This window comes from Spermophilus citellus (assembly GCF_964194105.1).
Source record: "Spermophilus citellus genome assembly, chromosome: 6".
In the NCBI taxonomy this organism is placed as follows: Eukaryota; Metazoa; Chordata; class Mammalia; order Rodentia; family Sciuridae; genus Spermophilus; species Spermophilus citellus.
The window spans coordinates 105,380,989-105,403,369 of NC_138187.1; the positions used below are offsets into that span (position 1 = coordinate 105,380,989).

The 22,381-nt window shown below is 36.1% G+C and overlaps 1 protein-coding gene across 1 annotated transcript in view; it reads left to right on the forward strand.

Moving 5' to 3' along the window:
• WDR64 (WD repeat domain 64) overlaps positions 1–22,381 on the forward strand; it is a gene marked incomplete at both ends in the record, with an annotated part of 144,767 nt that overhangs the window by 14,078 nt on the left and 108,308 nt on the right. Inside the window, 3 exons of the mRNA XM_081298203.1 lie at positions 3,670–3,800; positions 19,316–19,415; positions 21,915–22,018. Coding sequence (XP_081154329.1) covers positions 3,670–3,800; positions 19,316–19,415; positions 21,915–22,018 — 335 coding nt within the window. The remainder of the gene's footprint in view (positions 1–3,669; positions 3,801–19,315; positions 19,416–21,914; positions 22,019–22,381) is intronic.

Genomic DNA, 22,381 nt, shown 5'->3' on the forward strand with positions numbered 1-22,381 from the left:
CTTATTAGCTGACCTCTGAAATTCATGTATGTTAACTTGGCATGCAGGCCCATTAACAATCATGCCTCAACTCACCTTTCTGGTCTCTGTTCCTGGCACTTTCTTTCCACACCTTCTGCCCTATCATAAACTTTTTAGCATTTCTAAGTATGTCATACTCTTAATCATTGATTTTGCTGCATCATTCCCCCAATGTACAATTCCTTTCCTCCTTTTCCTTTTCTTTCCTTTTCTTTGATACCTGTAAAGTCCTGTTCATCTTTTAAGATCCAAATAAAATATCACTTCTTTGCAAAAAGTCCCAAACTTCCCCTAAGGAAAGGCATCTTCAGACTGCTAATGCACTTATTGCTGTCTTAAGGAATTTACCTGATGTATTTAGCCTGCTGAAATTTATATATATATATTCCTGTCCCTTTTCCCCCACCATTGACCTATGAGTGTTTTGAAGGTTTTGCAACCCTAAGGCGAGCACAGTCTGATGTCCAGGAGGTTCTCCTTAAATGTGTGCTTCACAAATAAGTTAACCTTGCATCCACTGAGAGGCTTGTAATCACAAACCTGCATTGAATATGTCCTCCCTATATAGTTTTTTAAGATTAGATAAAGAGTAATTACTGCTAGACAAATGACTGTGACCAATGACTACTGTAACTGAGGCACCGGTCTGAAAGATTGAGAAGGAAAAGTATAATTGTAACTTATATCAGGATGCTAATACTGTCTGAAATAAATTCATATTCATTAACAATCATTAGAAAATTAGGCCTACTGTTTACTATAGGCAAGAAGCTAAGAATGAGAGAATGTTTTTAATGGAATAGTTGTCTATCTCAAAATTGATATTAGGTAGACTGCAGTAATTTGTCCCAGCAATATTGCTCTTAAATCTTGTCAATGACCTGATAGAATCCAAAACATCCCAGGACTGGAAAATCTGATCAAACTTATTACATGACATTTACAAAGAAACACATATATTGTCCTAGTTAGTGTGAATTTAAAATAACTAAATAACTATTTGTGTGTCTCAGAGTAATTTCAAGTTTAATATGACCAAAATGGAATATTTTATTTTTCCCAAGAAGCATAGTCTTTTCCCAGTTACCTGTTTGGTAAATAGTACCAACATTTGCTGAGTTCTGAAACCAGAAACCCGAATGTCACTCTAGAACAAGTTTCTCAACCTTAGCACTATTGACCTTTTGGTCAAATAATTTTTTTTTTCTGTATACATGTACTTGAAGGTGGCATTGGGCTGTCCTATGCATTGTAGGATGTTTAGCAGCACCCCTGGACTCTATTCACTAAGTTCCAGTACCACACCCACCCCTAGTTTTGATAATCAGAAATGTCTCCAGACATTACCAAATGGCTTTTGCACAGGTTTGCATGTGCATGTGTGTGTTGTGTATGTGTGTTGTGTATATATGTATGTGCGTGTGTTTGGGGGTGGGAGTGGTCACAATATCTCCTCTGGAAAAGAATCAGTGCTCTCAACTCCTGCCTTTCCTTTACTCACCACTTTTGTCCACAACAACTTTTATTCCATTGTAAGTCCTTGTAATTCTACTTCCAAACATATCTTACCATGTCCAATGGGATCTCTAGGGTACTCATATCACTTATCCTCCAACTAGGAACACTTTCAAGAGCAAAAGAGAAAGAGTATGTTACTGATAATTAAGTCGAGAAGAGAAGTATAAGTGAGACTCTCTATAGCAGTGAGACATGTACAGTCAACTGCAGTATCATCATTGCCCAAGCCTCTGAATCCTGGACCAATGCATTTGCCCCTAGCTGGTTTTACAGCTTTCAGTGTCACCTCCTCACAGTAGCCAGAGAACATTTAAAAAACAAAAATTAAGTCAGATTATCCTTTCCTTCTGTGAAACTCTCCAGTGATAGCCTACCATAGTGCTTAGGATAAAAGACCAACTCTGACCCTAGTTTAACCCTCCTGCGTCTCTGGTCTTAGCTCATAGCATTTTCCCAGTACCCACTAAACTATACTCACTCACCTTCCCAGAACACACAAGAGTTCTTTCCAGCCTCAGGGCTTTGTGTTTATCAGCCTTTGTCTAAACATTCTTGTCTTCTTTACAAATGACTGACTCCTTTTTTCTTAGCTTGATATTAAATTTTCCTCAGCTTAATAGTCTTATCTTCCTCCTTAAAGAAGCCTTCCCCAAGGTCCCCAACATCATATAATTCTATCACAGGTCCCCACTGATTGCTTTCTCCAACTTATCTCATTCTATAATGCCATTTAGTTTTACTTTGCAACTGAGGTTGACATACCCATAAAGTCAACAATCCACAAAGTGCAATTATAAGCTTAAGTATGGAGGTTCATAAGTTTGAACATTGGTCAGTGTACCTATAGCACAAACCAGACCAAGACAAAGAACATTTCTAATCTCCCAGCAAGTTCCCTCATGCCCTTTTCCAGCAATACTACTTCCTACCTTATGAATAGATAACAGCTAACTTAATGTCTTTCTCTATTAATGAGCCTTGCCTGTTACCATCTGTGAATTGTTTGTTCACTTTTTCATTTTATGATCCTCTGCCTAGAATATAAGCTCCTTGAGAGCAGGAATCCTGCTTACTGAGTGTTCATTCTAAGTCACATGTCTAGCTCAGTTTTGACACACAATTCTCAATATAGTTGTGTGAACTAAATAAAAGAATCTGATCTCTGTGTACAGTTCAAGAAATCTTGCATCTCACTCTTTTGTGACCTTAGAGTCAAGAGTCTTACTGAAACAGACCTCCTATGGAATTGTTTTAGCATCCTGAACTTCCTCAAGCCGAGAAGGAAATTGAGAAAGTTTCCCCGGACCCAGGAAGGCACTAAGGAAGCTGAAGCTGTGACACATTCTCTAACTAGAATAGCCTAGTTAAATCTACATATGTGTATCTCCTGGCTTTTGTTTCTATAAATTGTTACTCCTTTTAGTAAGACTGAAGGAGGAACAATCTAACTGCTTCTCCCCAGGGTGCTCAAACTGCATTAAATTCATTTTTCCTTTCTGTATCGCTTCTTTATTTCCTACATGGGTGGGTGACTGAATCCAGACAGCTGGGATCCACACAGTTTTCCTAACTTGGCTGCAGGTAACATAACCCCAGTAAATTAATATATTTGGCAAAATGAAGATTCAAAAAATAACAAACAAAAAAGGATGTCTACTAAGGCTTTAAGGAACATATAATTCACATGTTATATTGATTATTTTTATAGTCTATGTGTGTGTGTGTGTGTGTGTGTGTGTGTGTGCAACCAATAATAGTTCTTTGCACACTCTACCTTTCATTTAAGATTAATTCTAGCAGAGACTGCAGTTGGTGAAACTTTTCACAATAAGAAAGAAATAATTCATTTTCTTATTTTGGGGTTCCTGCCCCAAATTTCTAAGATAGCTGAAACAAAGGCTGTAGAGAAAGCACAGTTTACCAAAAGCAAGATATTTTCTACAGATTTAGTATTATTTTAGCCAAAGGCCTAGTTATGTTTCCAAAGACAAGATCTTTAAAATGCAGATAAATTTGGTTTTTATAGGTTGAAATAAGGAAATGGAAGGTTAGGAAATAGATAAAAAGCTGAAATGTGAAATATAGGCCTTGGAATTTGATGAAAATGTAATTGTGCTTTTTCCAATGCAGATGTCATTGATTATAACAAGTTTTATTCATCGGTTCAGGAACTCTTTGGTTCAGAAGTGAAGACTCAAGATGTGAAATGCTTTTATAGGAAACTGTGCAACGATCCTGATGCATCTACAGACTGGTGTGAGGTAGTCATTTTTCATGTTTACAAGAAATTCAGTAGTTGTCTTTGTTCAGAATAAATAATTAGATCAAAGTGTTACTTCCAGAGAAGTTAAATCTACAATTTGTATGTATCATGTTTCAATATCTATAGTCACACAATATAAAGTGGGTAAACTAAGTGCCAGTTTAACTGTAGTACTGATGAGTAACTCTTAAATATTTTTAGGCCAACCAGTAAATTGGAAGAACTATAGCTGCCATTAACAACAATCAAGACTTTAATAGCCTTAACTGAAAATTTTTTTCCTTTCCATTTCTTTTTTTCTTTCCTTTCTTTCTTTCTTTTTTTTTGTGTGTGGGGGGGAAGGGGTGGGTGGAAGATTGAGCTCAGTCCTTTTTATTTTGTAATTTGAAAAGAGATCTTGCTAAATGCTGAGACTCCTTGAATTTGTAATCTTCCTGCCTCAATGTTTCATCACTGGGATTAAGGAATGTACCACCACACTTGGCAAAAATATTTCTTTTCAATACCACCAATATATATAAGTGTTCAGTGTGTCTACATTCTTAATATATAAGATGGTGATTGATTACTTCTGTCATTCCTTGAGTTTTCTGGTTGGTACAATATTAACCTCTTGAAACACATGTATATAGAGTAATTAAATAATTTTTTTTAGAGAGAGAGAGAGAATTTTTTTAATTTTTTTTTTTGGTGGATACAACATCTTTTTTTAATATTGAGAGAGAGAGAGAGAGAGAGAATTTTTTAATATTTATTTTTTAGTTTTCGGTGGACACAACATCTTTATTTTATTTTTATGTGGTGCTGAGGATCGAACCCAGCGCCCTGCGCATGCCTGGCAAGCGCACTACCACTTGAGCCACATCCCCAGCCCCAGTAATTAAATAATTTTAAAAATTACTTCTCTTTCAAAAATCAGTAGATACAGCAGACCAAAGAAAAAGTAATAATTTAAAGAATTTGATGATCACATTTAACAAGCTGATGGATATGTATAAATGGAACTTTGAACCTAAGACATAATACTCAAACTACATATGTGACTATCACAAAATTGAACATCTGTTTGTCTAAAAAGAACACACCAACAAACTCCAATAGAACAAAATGAGAAACAAAATAAAAGATAGTCCAAATCCCAAAACCAACAAAATAAGATAAGTAAAAAATTAACAATTAACTTTGGAGAAAAAAATAACAAAAAAGGATGTCTACTAAGGCTTTAAGGAACACAAAATTCATATGTTATATTGGTTATTTTTATAGTCTAAGAACAGCAGAAAATCTATCCAACTCAACTTTATGAGGCTAAATTAACACTGAATTGAACAAAGGAACAAAACCAATATTATTTGTGAATATAAATACTAAAGTCCTAAATAAAATACTAACATGTTGACTCCAGTTGTGCATTTAAAAATCATTTCCAAATAGAATTTACCCCAGAAAATGAAAAGGATAGTTCAATATTAGAAAAGCCACTAATATTCTTCTTTTAATGGGTTAGGAGTAAAAAAAAAATACAAAAATCTTAATCAGAGGTCAACAAACTAAGGCCTCAGGCCAAGTCTGGACAGCTACCAGTTTTTGCAAATAAAGTTTATTATAGCAGGGCACAGTAGTACATGCCTGTAATCCCAGCTAGTCTGGAGGCTAAAGCAGAAGGACTTCAAGTTTGAGACTGGCCTAGACAACTTAGAGAGACCCTATCTCAAAAGAAAAAAGAAAAAAGGCTTGGGGGTAGAGCTCCCTGGGTTCCGTCCCTAGTACTTAAATATATATATACACACACATATACACACACATATATATACTAGAACACAATAATACAAACTCATTTACGTATTCTCTAGAGCTGCTTCTGCCTGATAATACTAGGATTGAACAGTTCTGATAGAGACCAGATGGTATGCAAGTCAAACTGCATAGTCTTTTTCAGAAAAAGTTTGTTGACACCTGATCTTAAAGTAAAATAAGAATAAGGAAAATATTTGACAAAAGTTCAATAGCTATTCCTGCTCTTAAAAGAAAAAAGGGGCTTGGGGATATAGCTCAGTGGAGTGCTTGCCTAACATGTAGGAAGCCCTCAGTTCCATCTCCAGTACTATGCCAAAAACGAAAACAAAAACAAAAAAACTTAACAGACTAAGACTAAGAGGACATTTCCTTAACTTGATGGTTTCTATTGCTACTGGAGCAAATTACTGAAAGTTTAGTAACTTAAAGAAATACGCATTATGTCAAAACTTCCATGGATCAGGAGTTTAGGAATAGCTTAACCCTTAACTAAGGGTCTTACAAGACTGTGAGGTGTTGGATTATATTCTCATTTGGAGGCTCCAACTGAGAAGAATATGCTTTTAAAGCTCATTTTAAAGCTCATTCAGGTTAACAGAATTCTCGTTCTTGCTGTTATAAAACTGAGGGTCTCAGCCTTTGAATGGCTGGAGGCTGGAAGCCACCCCCTCCTCCTAAGGACTGTGTGCAGTTCCCTGTCACATGGACCTTTACAGGGGCAGTTCACAACATTTCTTCCTTAAAAGCCAGCTTGAAAGCTAGCTTCTTTTATTGTAGGCTAACATAACATAATCATTAGAGAAATACTTTGCCATACTTTGTTGGTTAGAAGCAAATATCAGTTTTGATCATATGAAAGAGAGATATTATAGGGCTGGGGATGTGGCTCAGGTGGTAGCGCGCTCGCCTGGCATGCGTGCGCCCCGGGTTCGATCCTCAGCACCACATACCAACAAAGATGTTGTGTCCGCCGAAAAAAAAAAAAATTAAAAAAAAATTCTCTCTCTCTCTCTCCTCTCTTACTCTCTCTTTAAAAAAAAAAAAAGAGAGAGATATTATACAAAATGTGAGTCATGTTTATGAGTAGAGGAGAGGACCTTTAAGAATGTGTACACCATAGGAACTTACCAGAAGTGAATTTAAGTAAATATCATATTTAATGGTGAAACACTAGTAACATTCCCATTAGAGTCAAGACCATGAAAAAGATGCTTCAACTTCAGTGTTATGTTGAAGGTTATAATGAAAAAAAAAGAAAAAAAAGAAAAAGAAAAGGCTAAAAATATCCAAGAGAATCCTACAGAAAACTATTGGAAGTGAGATGAGAGCTGAAGAGAGTCCAAAGAAGATGAACATGTCAGAATCAATAACTTCCACAAACCACAATAACCACACCTCTGCTCCACTAAAACTATCAGGAAAAAAAATCCATTCAGAAGAGTAACAAATAGTACAGAATATCTTGGGATAAATCTATTAAGGAGTGTAAGACTATGAAGCCCTACTGAAGGAGTAAGAACAGAAAAATAGAGAAGCTTAAATTGTCTCCAAATTATACATTTAATAGAATCTCAATAAAAAGCCATTTTATAATTAATGTGGCTAGAACTAATAGATACCTCAACATACTGGTAAATCAATTTTAGTACATCTTATGTCTATTTGATAATTCCTATAAATATTTCAGTTTGCATATAGAAATTGAAAACTATTCTCACAAACTTCTGTGAGTACTAATAAAACTTAGATTATCTACAGATTAGTTTGGAGATTCTTCTATGGAGCATATATCTAAAACATGTTCATTTTTACAAGAAATAAAAGTAAACATAGGATTTTCACTTAAATTTTTGCTTGACTATGATATCTAATTGAAATCAGAATGTGCAATATATATGAAAATATAAAATCTGGGAAAAATAGAAATATACAAGTCATCAGAAGGATCATGTTTCAAAAGTAATGAATTCTGATTAACAAGCTTTACTCCCTTCCCTTCCATGAGCCTGTTGCTTACATACAAATGATGTTTTACCAGAGACTGCACTATAAATATTTTAGTCCTACATTCATGACTAATTTCCTAATATGTCTTGGATTTTGAATTGTAGTTTTCTGAGAGGTTTTCAGTTCTGTAATAGAATTTTATACAGTGATGATCTATTTTTCTAGAACATATTAAGAGTTATTATTTATATTGCTAAAATTAGATTTAATTATACTCAGGATACATTAAATAGAACTTCTAAGTATCTGCGAGATATTACTAAGGAAGGGAGACCTGATATACTGAACAAAGGTTGGGCTGGAATTTAGATATGAATTCCTGCTTAGATTGTTTAGGTAAAACCAGACAATCACAAACAGCTGAGAAAATCTGGATTTATCCTTAGTGAAGATAATATAACAAAACCTCATAAAAGCTTTTATAGGAAAGGTCGTCATCCTTGAGGCTGAATTCTTATACACTAGAGACCTGCCCGAACCAAAGAGTTGCCATTAGTCATGTGAGGCTAACTGAATGCTGGAAATATGTCTAGTCTGAATTGAAATGTTCTGTAAGTGTAAAACACATATCAGATTTCAGAAGCATAGTATGAAAACCATGTTTAAGTATCTCAAAAACAACTTTTTGTGTTTACCTGCCAAAATTATATTTTGCACTGGCCATGGTGGTGCACCCCTGTAATCCCAAGTGGTTCGGGAGGCTGAGGCAGGAGGATCACATGTTCAAACCAACATCAGCAATTTAGTGAGACCCTGTCTCAAAATAAAAAATGGGAGAAAAAAAGTGGGCTGGGGAGTTTCTCGGTAGTTAAGCATCCCTGGGTTCAATTCCTGGTACAAAAAAAAAAAAAAAAAAGAAAAATGAAAAATAAATGTGTGTATGTGTGTATGTGTGTGTATGTATTGCATCTATTAAGTTAAATAAAATTTATTAATAAAATTGATTTCATCTCCTTCTTTTTACATTTTTAATGTGGTTACTAGAATATGTAAAGCTTTATATGTGGCTCACATTTCCTTTCTATTGGATAACATAGAAAATGTCAGAAATAGAAGTAGAATGAATTCCTCTTGATCAGAAAGGACAAATTTTTGAGGGCAAACAATTGAAAAATTAAGAGACCTTGTCTGACCATATCTGATAGAAGGAGTCTGAAATTGTTAGTTTTTGGAATTGCCTCATTCTACATAATGACTTTTGTAAAATTCCCTTTCCTACGTAATTAATTGGACTAACCATGAAGTACTCAAAATCAGTTTTAATATAAAAAGAATAATCAAGTCACCTATGAAAGAAGACATGTGACATTTTCTCTGAGAACACAAGCTTGAGAGAAAAGGTTAAGCTTTGCATTTTCACATATAATCAGGGAAAATGACACAATTAGCTCTGTGATTGGAAGTACCCATCTGAAGAATGTGATGTCAAAGACTTTTTGTTAACTAGTTTGACAGGGTGAACGTGCAGGCCCATCTCTTAAATTTGGGCAAGAGTACAAGTAGAGGTTCATATACCATACGTCCAAATATTTTAAAATTATAAATCCAGTAAATTGTTAAACAAATGGGTTCTGTCCTCCAATTTTGACAAATGTAACTTATCAGGCCCTGGAAGTCCAGATTAAAATTTAAAACTTGATCTCATACTCCTTGTAGTTTCACACTGAAACATGGAAACATGGTGACAGCTGGCCCTGGCCAGCCTCCCTTTATTATCACTACTGACTCTATCCCACATCTTAAGGGCTATGTGTGCACATATAAGAGCACCTGAGTCTACAAGACTAACTCTTCCATACCCTCATCTCCTCCAACTCTATTCCTTGGCCACCTCTCAGACCTAAGGTTTACTCAGCTATGATTTTCAGTCCCCCTTCCTGGAGATGGACTTGGGTGAAAGATTTCATGGGCTCTGATAATAGAGTCTGGGCCCTTTGGCGGGGAATTCTGGGATCCTAGAATGTAGGGCATGATTTTAAAAGTATTGGAATAAACAATGGTCCTTAAACTTGCATGAAAGAACTAGACTAAAACTGTTCAGTCCCAACATGGTAGCCACAAGCCACATGTACTAAATGCATTTAAATTAAATATAAAGACAACTGCTCAGATGTGCTAATTACATTTCAAGTGTTCACTATTCATATGTGACTAATAACTATTTTATAGGACATGACAACTTAGAAAATATCCCCATCATCACAGAATGTTCAATCAGACAGTATTGATCTAAAAGTGTAGGTCCCAGGGTATGGGTCTAAAGGCAATCCTGCAAGTATAAGTATGACTGTTTTGATGCAACAAAGTAGAAAACCAATAAATAATCAGGGAAAACGATACAATTAGCCATGTGATTGGAAGTACCCATCTGAAGAATGTGATGTATTTGTTAACAAAAACTCTCATCCAAAGAAAAGTGAAACTGTCAGTGACTATACAACATCATATAGAAGCTTCCCCCCACTCCTGAATCACATAAGGGTGCAACATGAATGTATTTTTTCCCAGGATTTAGGCTTTATCACACTGTGCAAATCCTTTGGATATTCTTCTGTATATTGGTAACTTGAATTCAACTAAACGTTGAGCAATGTGATTTGAGAATCACATATCCTCAATGTTTTCTATTTTCTTGTAACTATTTCTCATACATCCAGTGGTTTATGTGCTTGAATATCTAATGCAATAGTTTTGATCCATTGAAATAGAAAAAGATGTGTATAACAAGTCTTTCATGCAGAGATTCTAGAAATTCATTGATATTATACACTTATATGGAGAAAGCCAGTGCTCTCAAGATGCCCCATAAATGCCAACAAGTGAGACATAGTGTTCACAAAAGGACACCTATGTATACAGGCCTAGAGTCTCTGTGTCTGAGTCTCCATGTGCTTGATGGTAAATCCATTTACTTGGAGTTCCACAGTAACTGAGAATCTAGCTTCCAAATGCAGTGAAGTACTATTCTAAAGCAAGTCTGGATGATTTTGATTATAGTGATGAGGAAATTGAGTCTCATGCTCTCTGACAACTCCTTCTTTTTCTTTTTCTCATTCTTTTTCCATTTAGAAAATCAAAATCTTCTTACATTTGTAAAATTTCTTCTTTTTTATATATACATCCGTTTCAGGTTTTATTTAATCTTTACAACAGTTTCATCATATAGGTTATAGAAAATAATATTGTTATAATAATAAGGATGAGGAAAACAAAGCACAGAAAGTTTGACTGACTTTTATCTAAAGCCACCTAGAAAGTCAGGTTTGGTCTTGGAGCTGAGATTTTCTCATCTAATAACTCATGACATTATCCTGTTCCTTCACTTGGGTTATAAATCATATGCAAGTTTAATAGGGGAATTGTGACCAGCCTTTGACAGACCTTATGTTTATGAAGAGTCACCTGAGGGTTGAGAAAATGATGCAAGAAGATTCTTCTTTTATTGTCCTGACATTTTTCTCACAAACTATCTGTGCCAATGCATTTCTCTTTTAACCCATGTGCCCTAATCTTTCTGAGTTTCAAACCTGTCATTTGTAAAATGGAAATTCAATGCTGGAAGACTAGCTTCATTTTAATATGGTTTGCCTGGTTTGTCTCTTTAATCTATTAGCTAATAATAATCTACCAAGTAATAAGAACTGAATTTATTCTTTGAAAGTCAGCCACAGACATATAAATCTAATTCCAAAAGATTTGTAGGAATATTGCTATTCATTGTAGCAATGCCACAAAAAAATTGCACTTTCGAGAATAATGAAATCTTAGAACTCAACTAAAACATTGTCTGGACCTTCCCTTTCAATTTCTAATGAGAAAAATTAGATGTAAAGGGAACTAAAGGAAGATGATGGCCTTAAGTTTACAAAGTGAATCAGCCTGGTACATCATGATCTACTTTCTCTAAAATACTACGTGAATCTGTGTTTCCAGGCAGCTTGTAAAAAATTTTTTTAGGAGCACATTACAAATTCATTTGGAGTCATACAGTATCATTTGGATTGGCTATAACAATTATTATAAAGCTAACATTATTTTTGCTAACTTCAAAAATGTTAACAGAATGTTCCAGGGTAGGTTAAAAAATAAGCCACATGCAGATTTTTGTATTATTCTACCTGCTTTTCATTTTCTCTATATGTTCTACAATGAACATATATTCCTAATGTAATTTAAAAAACAAATCACTTAAAGCATGGAACAAAGCCTACAAATAGCACATTTGAAAGAAAATCAATACTCTAATAATGGTAATATATCTGATAGACATAAAATGCTCAAACTATTTCACATTTTACAATGACTAGACTAATATTTGAAATGTTGAAAGAGAAATTTGAGATCCTCAAGGTAATAGGTTCATTATAGGAAAAAGAGATATGTTTTGTTCTTTAACATTATTTGCTTGAAACATTTCCTTTCAAAATGTAAAACTTCAGCTATCTCTCCTGAAGTACTTCTGCTGTTTCTTCTGAAGTTTATCTGGTATAATCTTAAAATTTTACTAAAATTTTTTTAATGATTTGATATTTTTAGTTTCCTTCAGAAGTTATTTTGAGAAGCATTGTGATATGGTGTTATTACCAGTAGAAGTAGCAAAATGGATCATTTCCGTAAGAGCAGATGTTCTGCATGATGGCATCTACTTGCATGTACAGCACATAGATACAACTGCAAGGTGCACTTATGACGAAGTGCATGGCTGATGTGTGTCTGGCAGGCAGTATTGCCTCAGTCTGGCTGGGCACAGAATCACGAGCCACTCAAGCAGGAACAAAACTTTATTTTTGAAAAAGCCGCCAATACTCCGTACGCGCCGGCAAGCCAAAAACCGGTCCACCCCCGTGCCTCTACCAGAACGGGGGCGGGGGAGGGGGGGGCGACCTCCCCCAGAATTCCCTCCTACTATCCTTCCCCAACCAATGGGAACTCTCCAGGAGTCCCGTAACATGAGTCCCGTAGCAGGCCAAGGTGAACAGCAGGAGTCCAATTTCCATATGAATGTAAATCTTAACATAATCATATCATCTCAAAGGCTAGCTGGCGTCACCTTACAACCGAAAGTGCCATGCATCATATTATTTGCTTGTGGCTCCTAGCATCGCAGCAGCATGGGTGATTAGTGGACAGTTTTGAACCAGCAAGGAGGACACCTGAGTTCTGTTTTTTGTACTATACCTGGAAAAATCAGGAATTATACCTCAAATGTTAATGATGGTGTCAGTAGCTTTTTGTTGCTATGACCAGAATCCTGACAAGAAACAACTTAGAGAAGGGAAAGTTTATTTTGGACTCAGGGTTTCAGAGAACATTATAGCTGAAGGACTTGAGGAAGGATAACTGCTCACCTTCTGATACCAGGAAGGAGGGAGAGGGAGGAAGAGAGAAAGGAAGAGAGGGAAAGAGGGAGAGAGAGAGGGAGAGGGGGAGGGGGGAAGGAGGAGTGGGGAAGGGATAAGAGGGAGGAAGGAGGAAGAAATCAGGAATAAAATATAAACCCCAAAGATGCACCCCCCAGTGATCAACTTCCTCCATGCCACAACTGCCTATAGTTAAACATCTATTAGTCCATTTAAATTAAACAGATTAATCTACTGATTAGGTTACTGCTGTCATGATTGAATTATTTCACCTCTGATCATTCCTGCATTGTCCATCATGAGCTTTTGGAGGATACCTCACATCAAAACCATAACACTGATTGAACTCTTTCCTACCTGGTACTTGGTGTCATCTAAGTACTTTCTAACCTTTCTAATCACAAGTAATTTAATTATATACCTTATCATTTAATCTTTACATCAGTGCATCAGATGGAGGTTATTACTGATATCCTTAGTTTCCAGATGGAGAACACTCAAGCACAGAGAAATTAAGGAAAATCGCCTGAGGTTGTATGACCAGCTGATAGTAGAACTAAGATTTGAACCCATTTCCAAGTCCTAAAATACCTTATACTACCTCACATGAGACATTGCTCATGGATTTCTTCCCATATCTGTTCTCAGAAACCTAACAGATATATTGTAATTATCTCCATGAAAATTAGAAATCAGATTAAATGACTGTCTGTAAACTGCTTTTTGAAATCAGGTATCATAGACATATGACATATTATTTCAAATTAAATGACAGCACAATCTGGAATTCTCTTATCCTGAGAAGCATTGGAATTCATTCGCATAGAAACAAAAAAGCATTTTTATTCCCATTGTCATTTCACATTATCATCTGAAAATTATTATTTCATACTATAATCTAAGGTTAAATTGGCTGGCAAATGTTCACAATTTTAAAAAATTTGTAGTGAATTTAATTTATATTAATAATGTTTATATGTTTATATGAGTGTATCGTAGGCAGAATTTCTTTTGGGGGGGTGGGTACCAGGGATTTTACCTAGGGGTGCTTTACTACTGAACCATATCCCCAATCCTTTTTATTTTTTATTTTGAGACGGAGTCTCACTAAGTTGCTTAGAGCTTCATTAAGGTGCTGACACTGGCCTTGAACTTGCAATCCTCCTGCCTTGGTCTTCTGAGTTGCTGGAATTATAGGCAAGTGTGATAAGCAGAATACTAAAGGTGCTCCCTTTCCTAAGATTCCTATTTCTGGTTATTCAGTCAAGCTCTAATCTGGGTAATGCTGTGAATGGACTTAATGGATTGATAAGGAACAAGTCAGCTGAACTTAGGGAACTTGTTCAAATTATCTAGGTGGGTCCCCATCACACAAGTTCTTAAAAACAGGACAGGAAGGAAGGAGATTTCAAGCATAAAGGCGATTTGAAACTCCATTACTGCTGTTGTATATATGGCCAAAAACTTGAATGGATGTGAAGCCTAATCTTCACCCAAAGACTTCAGTAAAAATCATGTCTCTACTAGCTCTTTGATTTTGGTCCAGCAAGACCCCTCTTGGACCTATGGAAATGTGAGTTAACACACAGATGTTACTTTAAATCACTAGGTTTGTGGTCACTTGTTTTGGTAGCAATAGAAAAATACAAAAAGGAAGTTGTCAAAGTTCAAAAGCGAACATCTGCTGTTACAACCAACAGAAAACAAAATGTCACTTTAAAAGGAATCCAAGCTCAACAATAATGTAAGGAGGTGAGATACTTGGAGAAGGAAGCTGGACAAGAGACGAATGAAAAAATGGGACTGAGGATTATTATCTGTATTGTGGTTGACTTTAAAATGTTTTTTAGTGCTTTATTTGTGTTTTTACAATGGGAAAGATTTGAATATGCTTGAATGTTAAAAAGTCAGTAGAAAGGGAGAGATTGAAGATGCAGGGGAAAGAAAAAAGGAGATAACTCTAAAAAGATGAAAGCAAATGGGATGCAGAGAACAGGTGACAGGGAAAGAGAGACATAGCTTCCTTTCAAAGGGAATGAAGGAAGGAAGGATGGGGACAAGAAGCTAGAGAAGCTCTTGTCTTATGACCTCCATCTTTGAAGAAGAAGGTGAGGTCAGCTGTTGAGAGTGAGCCGGAGGTGCAAGGACTTAGACCCTTCAGTTTTCCCTGCATCTCTGCCTCCATTTGCTCCTGTCACCTTTGCTCTGAGTTACCTTGGATTCCAGGAACAACAGGTCTGATCCATAAAAATCTTCTGATGTATAGAAGCTGCCCACCAGACAACAGCAACTTTCTTATTGCTGACAAGTCCCCACCTGACCCGTGCTGAGGTAAGAAATGGACCTGACCAGGTCTGATCAAGATCACCTGCTTTGACAGCTGTGCTAAGCCTTCAATTCTGCAAATCCCCAACCCTTACCCTCATTTTTCTTTCTACAAAACCTCAAGTCATTTTCAATCCCTTGATAACAGGGCTAAGAACACAAGACTCTTTTACTTCCTAGCATAGCTACACTGATTAAAGTTCTTTTCATGCTTTTCATCATTAACTTTTTCTGTTTGATTTTGGAGGCCATTAACTTGACCTGATTTGTTGGATTACCAGAGTCAGGCCTCTGGCCTAGGTCTCTGGTAACAGGTAGAGTCACATGTTTAATGGGAGTGGAGAAGGTTTTCCATTGCTCCTGTGATCAATGCAAGAGATCACCGAAGGAGACGTGGAATGATAGCCAAGAGACTTTGAGACCCACTGAGGCTGGAGCTCCTAAGGAATTGTTTGTCCTGGCTGCAGGGCTGGAAGGCTTTCCCCAAGTTAATCAGCCATAGCAACATGACCACAAGGAATGCAGCAGCTGGATTCCCCCAGTGGTGAGGTTTCTTGCCTGGTCAATGCAGTGGTGAGAAAAGGACTGGAAATGTGTGGTTGAGAAGACAGACCACACACTCTACATAATATAAGAAAGGAGACAAAGGCTGCAGAGAACTGATGAATTTGGATAGGAAAAGAGCTGAATTTTCTTTCTGATTCTGGTTGACCATAGAAGTCATATAACTTTATCCCAGAGAGTTTCCATATATTATCAGTTTAAGTCTTATGGGAGAAACAAGTTCAATCCCTAAATAGACGTATGGTTTTAAAGTAAAACGAACCTTATTTTCTCACTAGTGGTTATAGTCTTCATAGTATTTATAACTTCTTCTGTCCCTTCCATAATGCCTTATAATCTAGGCTCTCTAATGATAATAACAGCTATTTAATTTTAAATAACATATGTGTCAGGTGCAATGCAAAATGCTTTACAGGAGCAATGTCATTAAAAAGAACGCATAAGTTTACCCTTTTATTCTAGTGAGGAAGAAACTGAAACTTAAAAAGGTGAGTATTTGTCCAACTAATTAAGCATCATAGTACAGGAACTCAAATACTGAGCCATCTGACTACACAGCACACACTCTTTTTGGTTTTGTTTTTTACAGTACTGAGGATTGAACCCAAGGCCTTGTACATGCTAGGCAAGGGTTCTACCTTTGAGCTACATCTCAGCCTATAGCACATGCTCTCTCCATAAGACTATGTTGTGATTCAATGAGACAGGGCAAAGGGGCAGATCAATACATGACCATTAACTGGATAATGCATCAGTAAGTGATGATAGAGAAATCACAGCAACACAGATTTTTTTTGGTGGGGGGAGAGTACTAGGGATTGAACTCAGAGGCACTCAACCACTGAGCCACATCCCCAGCCCTATTTTTTTGGATTGTCTTTAGATACAGGGTATCATTGAGTTTCTTAGCATCTCACTGTTGCTGAGGTTGGCTTTGAACTCACAATACTCCTACTTCAGCCTCCCAAGCCACTGGGATTACAGGTGTGTGCCGCTGCGCCTGGCTCAAAACATAGATCTATTAAATGCACTTTCTTTCTCCTTCATCGGTCTTTCAGAGAGAATTAGATGTTAAACCCAGAGATTTTATGCCCATGAAAGATGAACAATGATTTCTGAAAAATAATAAATTAGTTATTTTTTTTTATTGAGCACTGGCTTTGCTGGTGGGAAGAAGGGAAAATATAAGAGAGGAAATCTTGATGATCGAAACTTTTCCACAGAGTGAAGTCTAGTGGTAAGAAGGGATTAGGGCAGTTGCCACCTGTTGTAAGATTTGGATGTGGGTATGTAAAGGTAGAAGTAGTTACATGTGAAGCAACTAATGATAAGATATATGATAAAATATAATGCTGAGCCATCCTTTAACATTGAAATAAATTGTTATTAAAACAAAATGATATGTGATTGATTTCAATCTACTCTCAATTGAGTCAGCTTACTCTCAAAGTTTGATCACCCATGGGCAGTTTGTTTCAAATGCAGCCTCTCAGACCCCACCCCAGACATGTGGAATCAGATCTGCTATTGAGCAGGATTCTGGAGTGGCCGGTGGACACCCTGATGTTTCAGAGTACTCCCTAGTTTCTGCCATTCATTTATTAACAAGGATCAGCTAGTCTCAACTTTGTGAGAAATAGTGATATATTAGACATGTAAGAATCTAGTTTTAAGTAATTAAAAAGAATTTTTAAAATCCTATTCCTTTAAAAAAATCTCATAAGTTTATGAGAATTTTATTTCTGTTTTTTCATAAGACAATTGAAGAACAGTGTGTTTTGAGACAGGCGTCTTGCTAGGTTGTCCACGCTGACCTCAATCCTTTGGGTTCAAGTGATCTTTCTGCCTTAGTCTACTGAGTAGGTGGGACAGTAAGCATATGCCACCATACCAGGCCTATTCAAATTCCTTGCAGTTTAAAGTTGTCATAATTTGACAATTATTCATACATAAAGATTACTTTTCTTTCAAGATATTCTTTTTATAGAAATTTATTCTCATGCAATGCCTAGAGAGTAAGATTTAGAACACTTAAATAGATAACAGTCTCTTAAATTCCCAGAAAGCCAGAATGAAAAATCTGGCCCAGAAAGATCCATAGAAAATGGGTATGAATAGTCATTTGAGAGTAACAAAATTCAGTGTGAAGATTTCTAGCTGAGGGCCTTCCAGATGAAGGCAATTGGATTTATAAAAATAAGTGCCAGATCTTAATAGATCTCTCATCTGAACAAGGACACTGGCCTGGGACATTGGTGGAAGCACAGGGGTTAAAAAAATCAGTGATGACTCAAAAATCATGCATTATGAACATACAGTTTGTTGAATATATTAACAAATATTCTTTTTCATATGGGGAACCCCCTAGCTATTAATCTAAATTAAATTTTAGTCAATATCAATGCTGGTCCTTGGCCCATTTATTGATTGGGTTATTTGTTTTTTGGTGGTTAGCTTTTTGAGTTCTTTATATACCCTAGAGATAAGTGCTCTATCTGATTGCTGTGTAAGAGTTAAAGATTTGTTCCCAAGATGTAGGCTCTCTATTCACCTCACAGATTGTTTCTTTTGCTGGAAAGAAACTTTTTAGTTTGAGTCTATTCCATTTATTAATTCTTGCGCCACAGGAGTCTTATTAAGGAAGTTGGGGCCTAATCACACATGGAGATTAAGGGCCTACTTTTTCTTCTATTAGATGCAGGGTCTCTGGTTTTATTCCTAAGTTCTTGATTCATTTTGAGTTGAGTTTTGTGCATGGTGAGAGATAGGGGTTTAATTTCATTTTGTTGCATATGGATTTCCAGTTTTCCTAGCACCATTTGTTAAAGAGGCTACTTTTCTCCAATGCATGTTCTAAACAGCATACTACAGGGACACAGCCACATCAATGTTTATTATAGCAGCACAATTCACAATAGCTAAACTGTGGAACCAACCTAGATGCCCTTCAATAGATGAATGGATTAAAAAATGTTCCTCAGCAATAAAAGATAATAAAATCATGGCATTTGCAGGTAAATGCAAATGAGTTAGAGAAGATAATACTAAGTGAAGTTAGCCAATCCCAAAAAAATCAAATGCCGAATGTTTTCTTTGATATAAGGAGGCTAATTCATAGTGGGATAGGGAGCAGGAGCATGGGAGGAATGGACAAACTCTAGATAGGGCTGAGGGGTTGAAGAGGAAGGGAGGGGGCATGGGTTATTAATGATGGTGGAATGGGACAATCATTATTATCCAAAGTACAGGTATGAAGACATGAATTGGTGTGAATATACTGTGTATATAACCAGAGATATGAAAATTGTGCTGTATATGTATAATAAGAATTGTAATGCATTCTGCTGTCATATATAAATAAAAAATAAATAAAATTTTAAAAATATATCAACTATGTTATTACTCTGCAGTTAATTCTAAAATATTATGCATGTCTATATGTGTTGTTTGGGATTTTTAGATCTTTGGATACTTCTCTGAAGATGATGCTCTTGCTTCCCACATGGATGAAGAAAATTTGGTTTTCCTTGTGTCTAGAAAACAGCGAATTATTATTTCAGGTGATATTTCTTAGTTTACCTTCTAGTATGAGTTGTAATATTTTTTTTTCAATACATAAGTATTGGGAACTACTGTTTCCATTGAATCACCTTTCATTTTATTTTCTTGCTCATTTTTTCATAACTGGGGGTTGGAAGTGACAATTTCATATGAAGTTGTAGGAAGAAACTACACTTGCAGATAAAACTGAAATATCATTGCTCCAACAACATTAAGTATGTGAGGTGAAAAAAATATAAGTATTCTTGAATAGGCTCAGACCTCAAGTTAAACCTCTTTACATTAGCAGCTCAATAATGAGCTCAATAATGCATGCTCTAGTACCAAATGGAATCATGTATCTTTAAAATTAATTCTTGAAATTACGTTTTCAGTTTAGAAGTGCCCCCATACTTTTACTCTCAATTATTTTAGGGAGGTTTGCTGACATGTCCAAAACTGAGTTTGCCCAATCATGGAGAGAGATATTAATCCATTTAGAAAGTTACCAATTGACATGGGGCTTCATAGTTGAACCTGGGATTTGGGGATTTCCAAACCTCTCTGCTTTTGACATTTTGGGTTTTTTACCCTTTATTTCATCCAGGTTGGGAGAAGTTCAGGAAAAGATATACCCTTGAATATACTGTCTTCTAGCATTCCATCACATATTTAAAGATGAACTGGGTAGTCCAGGTTGAGTCTAATGGTCCTTTACCAAAGCTCCTGGATTTACTTCAGTCCTTTGTGAACAAAGCCCACTTATGGCTTTTACCCTTCCTTAGCCCAGCCTCTACCCTGGGAACTATTGCCAAATAAACAGATGAAAAAGGACTATTCTGGCCATCATTGCTCTTGAGCTGAGGAAGGGTCAGAGTGCAGAGGAGAAGTGTTGCACATCCTTAGTAAGAACTTTGAAAGCATTTTTCTAGATGGCAGATGTAGTTCATTTATCCCTTAACCAATCTGTGTTAAGATCCACAAAGGTGCACTGGGTACCTCTTCAAGTGCCGGGGACACAGCAGTGACAGATACAAAGTCCCTGACCTCATAGAGATTACATTCTCATGGGGAGAGACAGACACCAACAGAAAAATCAAAGTAACATATACAGTGTCAGGTGGCAATAAGTGCTGGAGGAGAAAAAAATAATCATATTTTAGAGAAAAATAAAACAGGAATGTAGGAAGAAGAAATTGGGTTAGGGTTGGGAGCCAGAAAGGTGGTTGGGGAAGCCCCCACTGAGAAGTGGATAAAAAAACTTGGAAAAAGAGAGAACAAGGAGCATGTATTTCAGGCAGATATGAAGTGGAATGGTGTGACAAGGCAAGAATAGCGGATAGTGAGGTTGAAGAGGCAAGAGTGGACATTAGGATAGATGTACAGGAATCTGTGGACAATACACCACATTTAGTTGGAGAGCTCTATATATTCAGATCTATTTCTAAGTGAGAGGGAAAACTATAAGAAAGCTGTAAATAGAGAAGAGGCATGATATGAGTTGTTCTTTAAATGCTTTTCTGCCTTCTATGTAGAAAATAGTCTACATTGGGGAAGGAGTAGAAGCAGAGAGAATCATAGGGGCATGGAATAGTGTGTTTTTCAATCTTTTTTTCATTAATGATCCTAAAGGAACCTGTTTATAAAATGATTTCTCTAATATCCTTTTCTCCCCCAGCAACTGTGCGACATGACATTTTTAATACCTTAGATATTAATTACTATGTATATCTGATTATATACTATATGTACACCTGTGCTTTGTACATAGAAATAGTACAATTTATTTACAATCCCCCAATGACCAATTTGCATCCCTGTGGGGGCTTCTCTGTGGATGCATGCATGATGTGGTAACACTGGAGCATGAGATTTGTTCATTTGCCTTTCCTAAGAGTTTAGCAACTATAAAAGCTAAATCATCCAAAAGAGTCCAATATACATGGCTTTATCATTCAGTATGTGGCCATAGAAACCACATACTAGAGTATGTGAAGTTGGTTTGTTTTTTCCCCAAAACGTACACAATTTTTAAAAAGACTTAATAATGGCACTGAAATAGTTTCATTCTTTTATACAAGAAATTCTGAAATAGTATTGAATATCCAGTCTGTAAATTTTCTTCTGTAAATCATGATGGTGACAGAAAAGATTCCAGAGATGTGAAAAATCTCAAAATAGAAGTGATTTCAAAAGATGTTTGGAAAACTCATTCTCTGTGAAATGTGCACACATAAGGGTATATGTATATGGTGTGTGGGTGTGTATCTTACATTTTCTCTGTGAATTCATGCACCACATTTAGTTGGGAAGCTCTATATATTTAGATCTATCTCTAAGGATAATTAAAAAGCTACAGTTGCTGGGGTTTATGGTTTTATTCTATTTTAGTTTTTAAGTAATTTAGGACTTCCTGGCAAAACATTGTTGTCTTTTCTTTCTCTTTTAAGACTGATTTAACAAATGAATTTTAGCGTCTTCAGTGCTGGAAATTGAAATTAATATTATGCTATTGACAGGTAGTAGAAGACGGGATGTGATAAAGTGCATTGTCAAGGTTCCTCAATTGGATTTATTAATAACTGCTTCACAGAAAGGCCTAATAACTATCTTTAACAGCCAGGTAATTTGAAATCTTAGATTTTTCCCTCCATCCCTCTTTTCTCTCTTAGGCTTTGTCTATGTATTATGCAAATGTTTCAGGTAAAACAGAAACCCAAAACTTTAGAGTTATTCCAAAAATAAAGCCAATACTTAGTCATAAGGAGCACTTGGGCAATTTTTGAAGTTTTGATAATTACATTTGACATGGTTACTCAGGGTGTCATATTGAATCATGTGGCATCAACACAATTAAAGGTTGATCAGAAGCATTTCCAAGCCAATCAATTTTGTCATTACCTGACCAAGTAAAGTCCCATCAAAACCTTGGTCATTGAGGAAATAAAATGGCTCAAATTCTGTCTCCTCTGTTTCATTAAACATA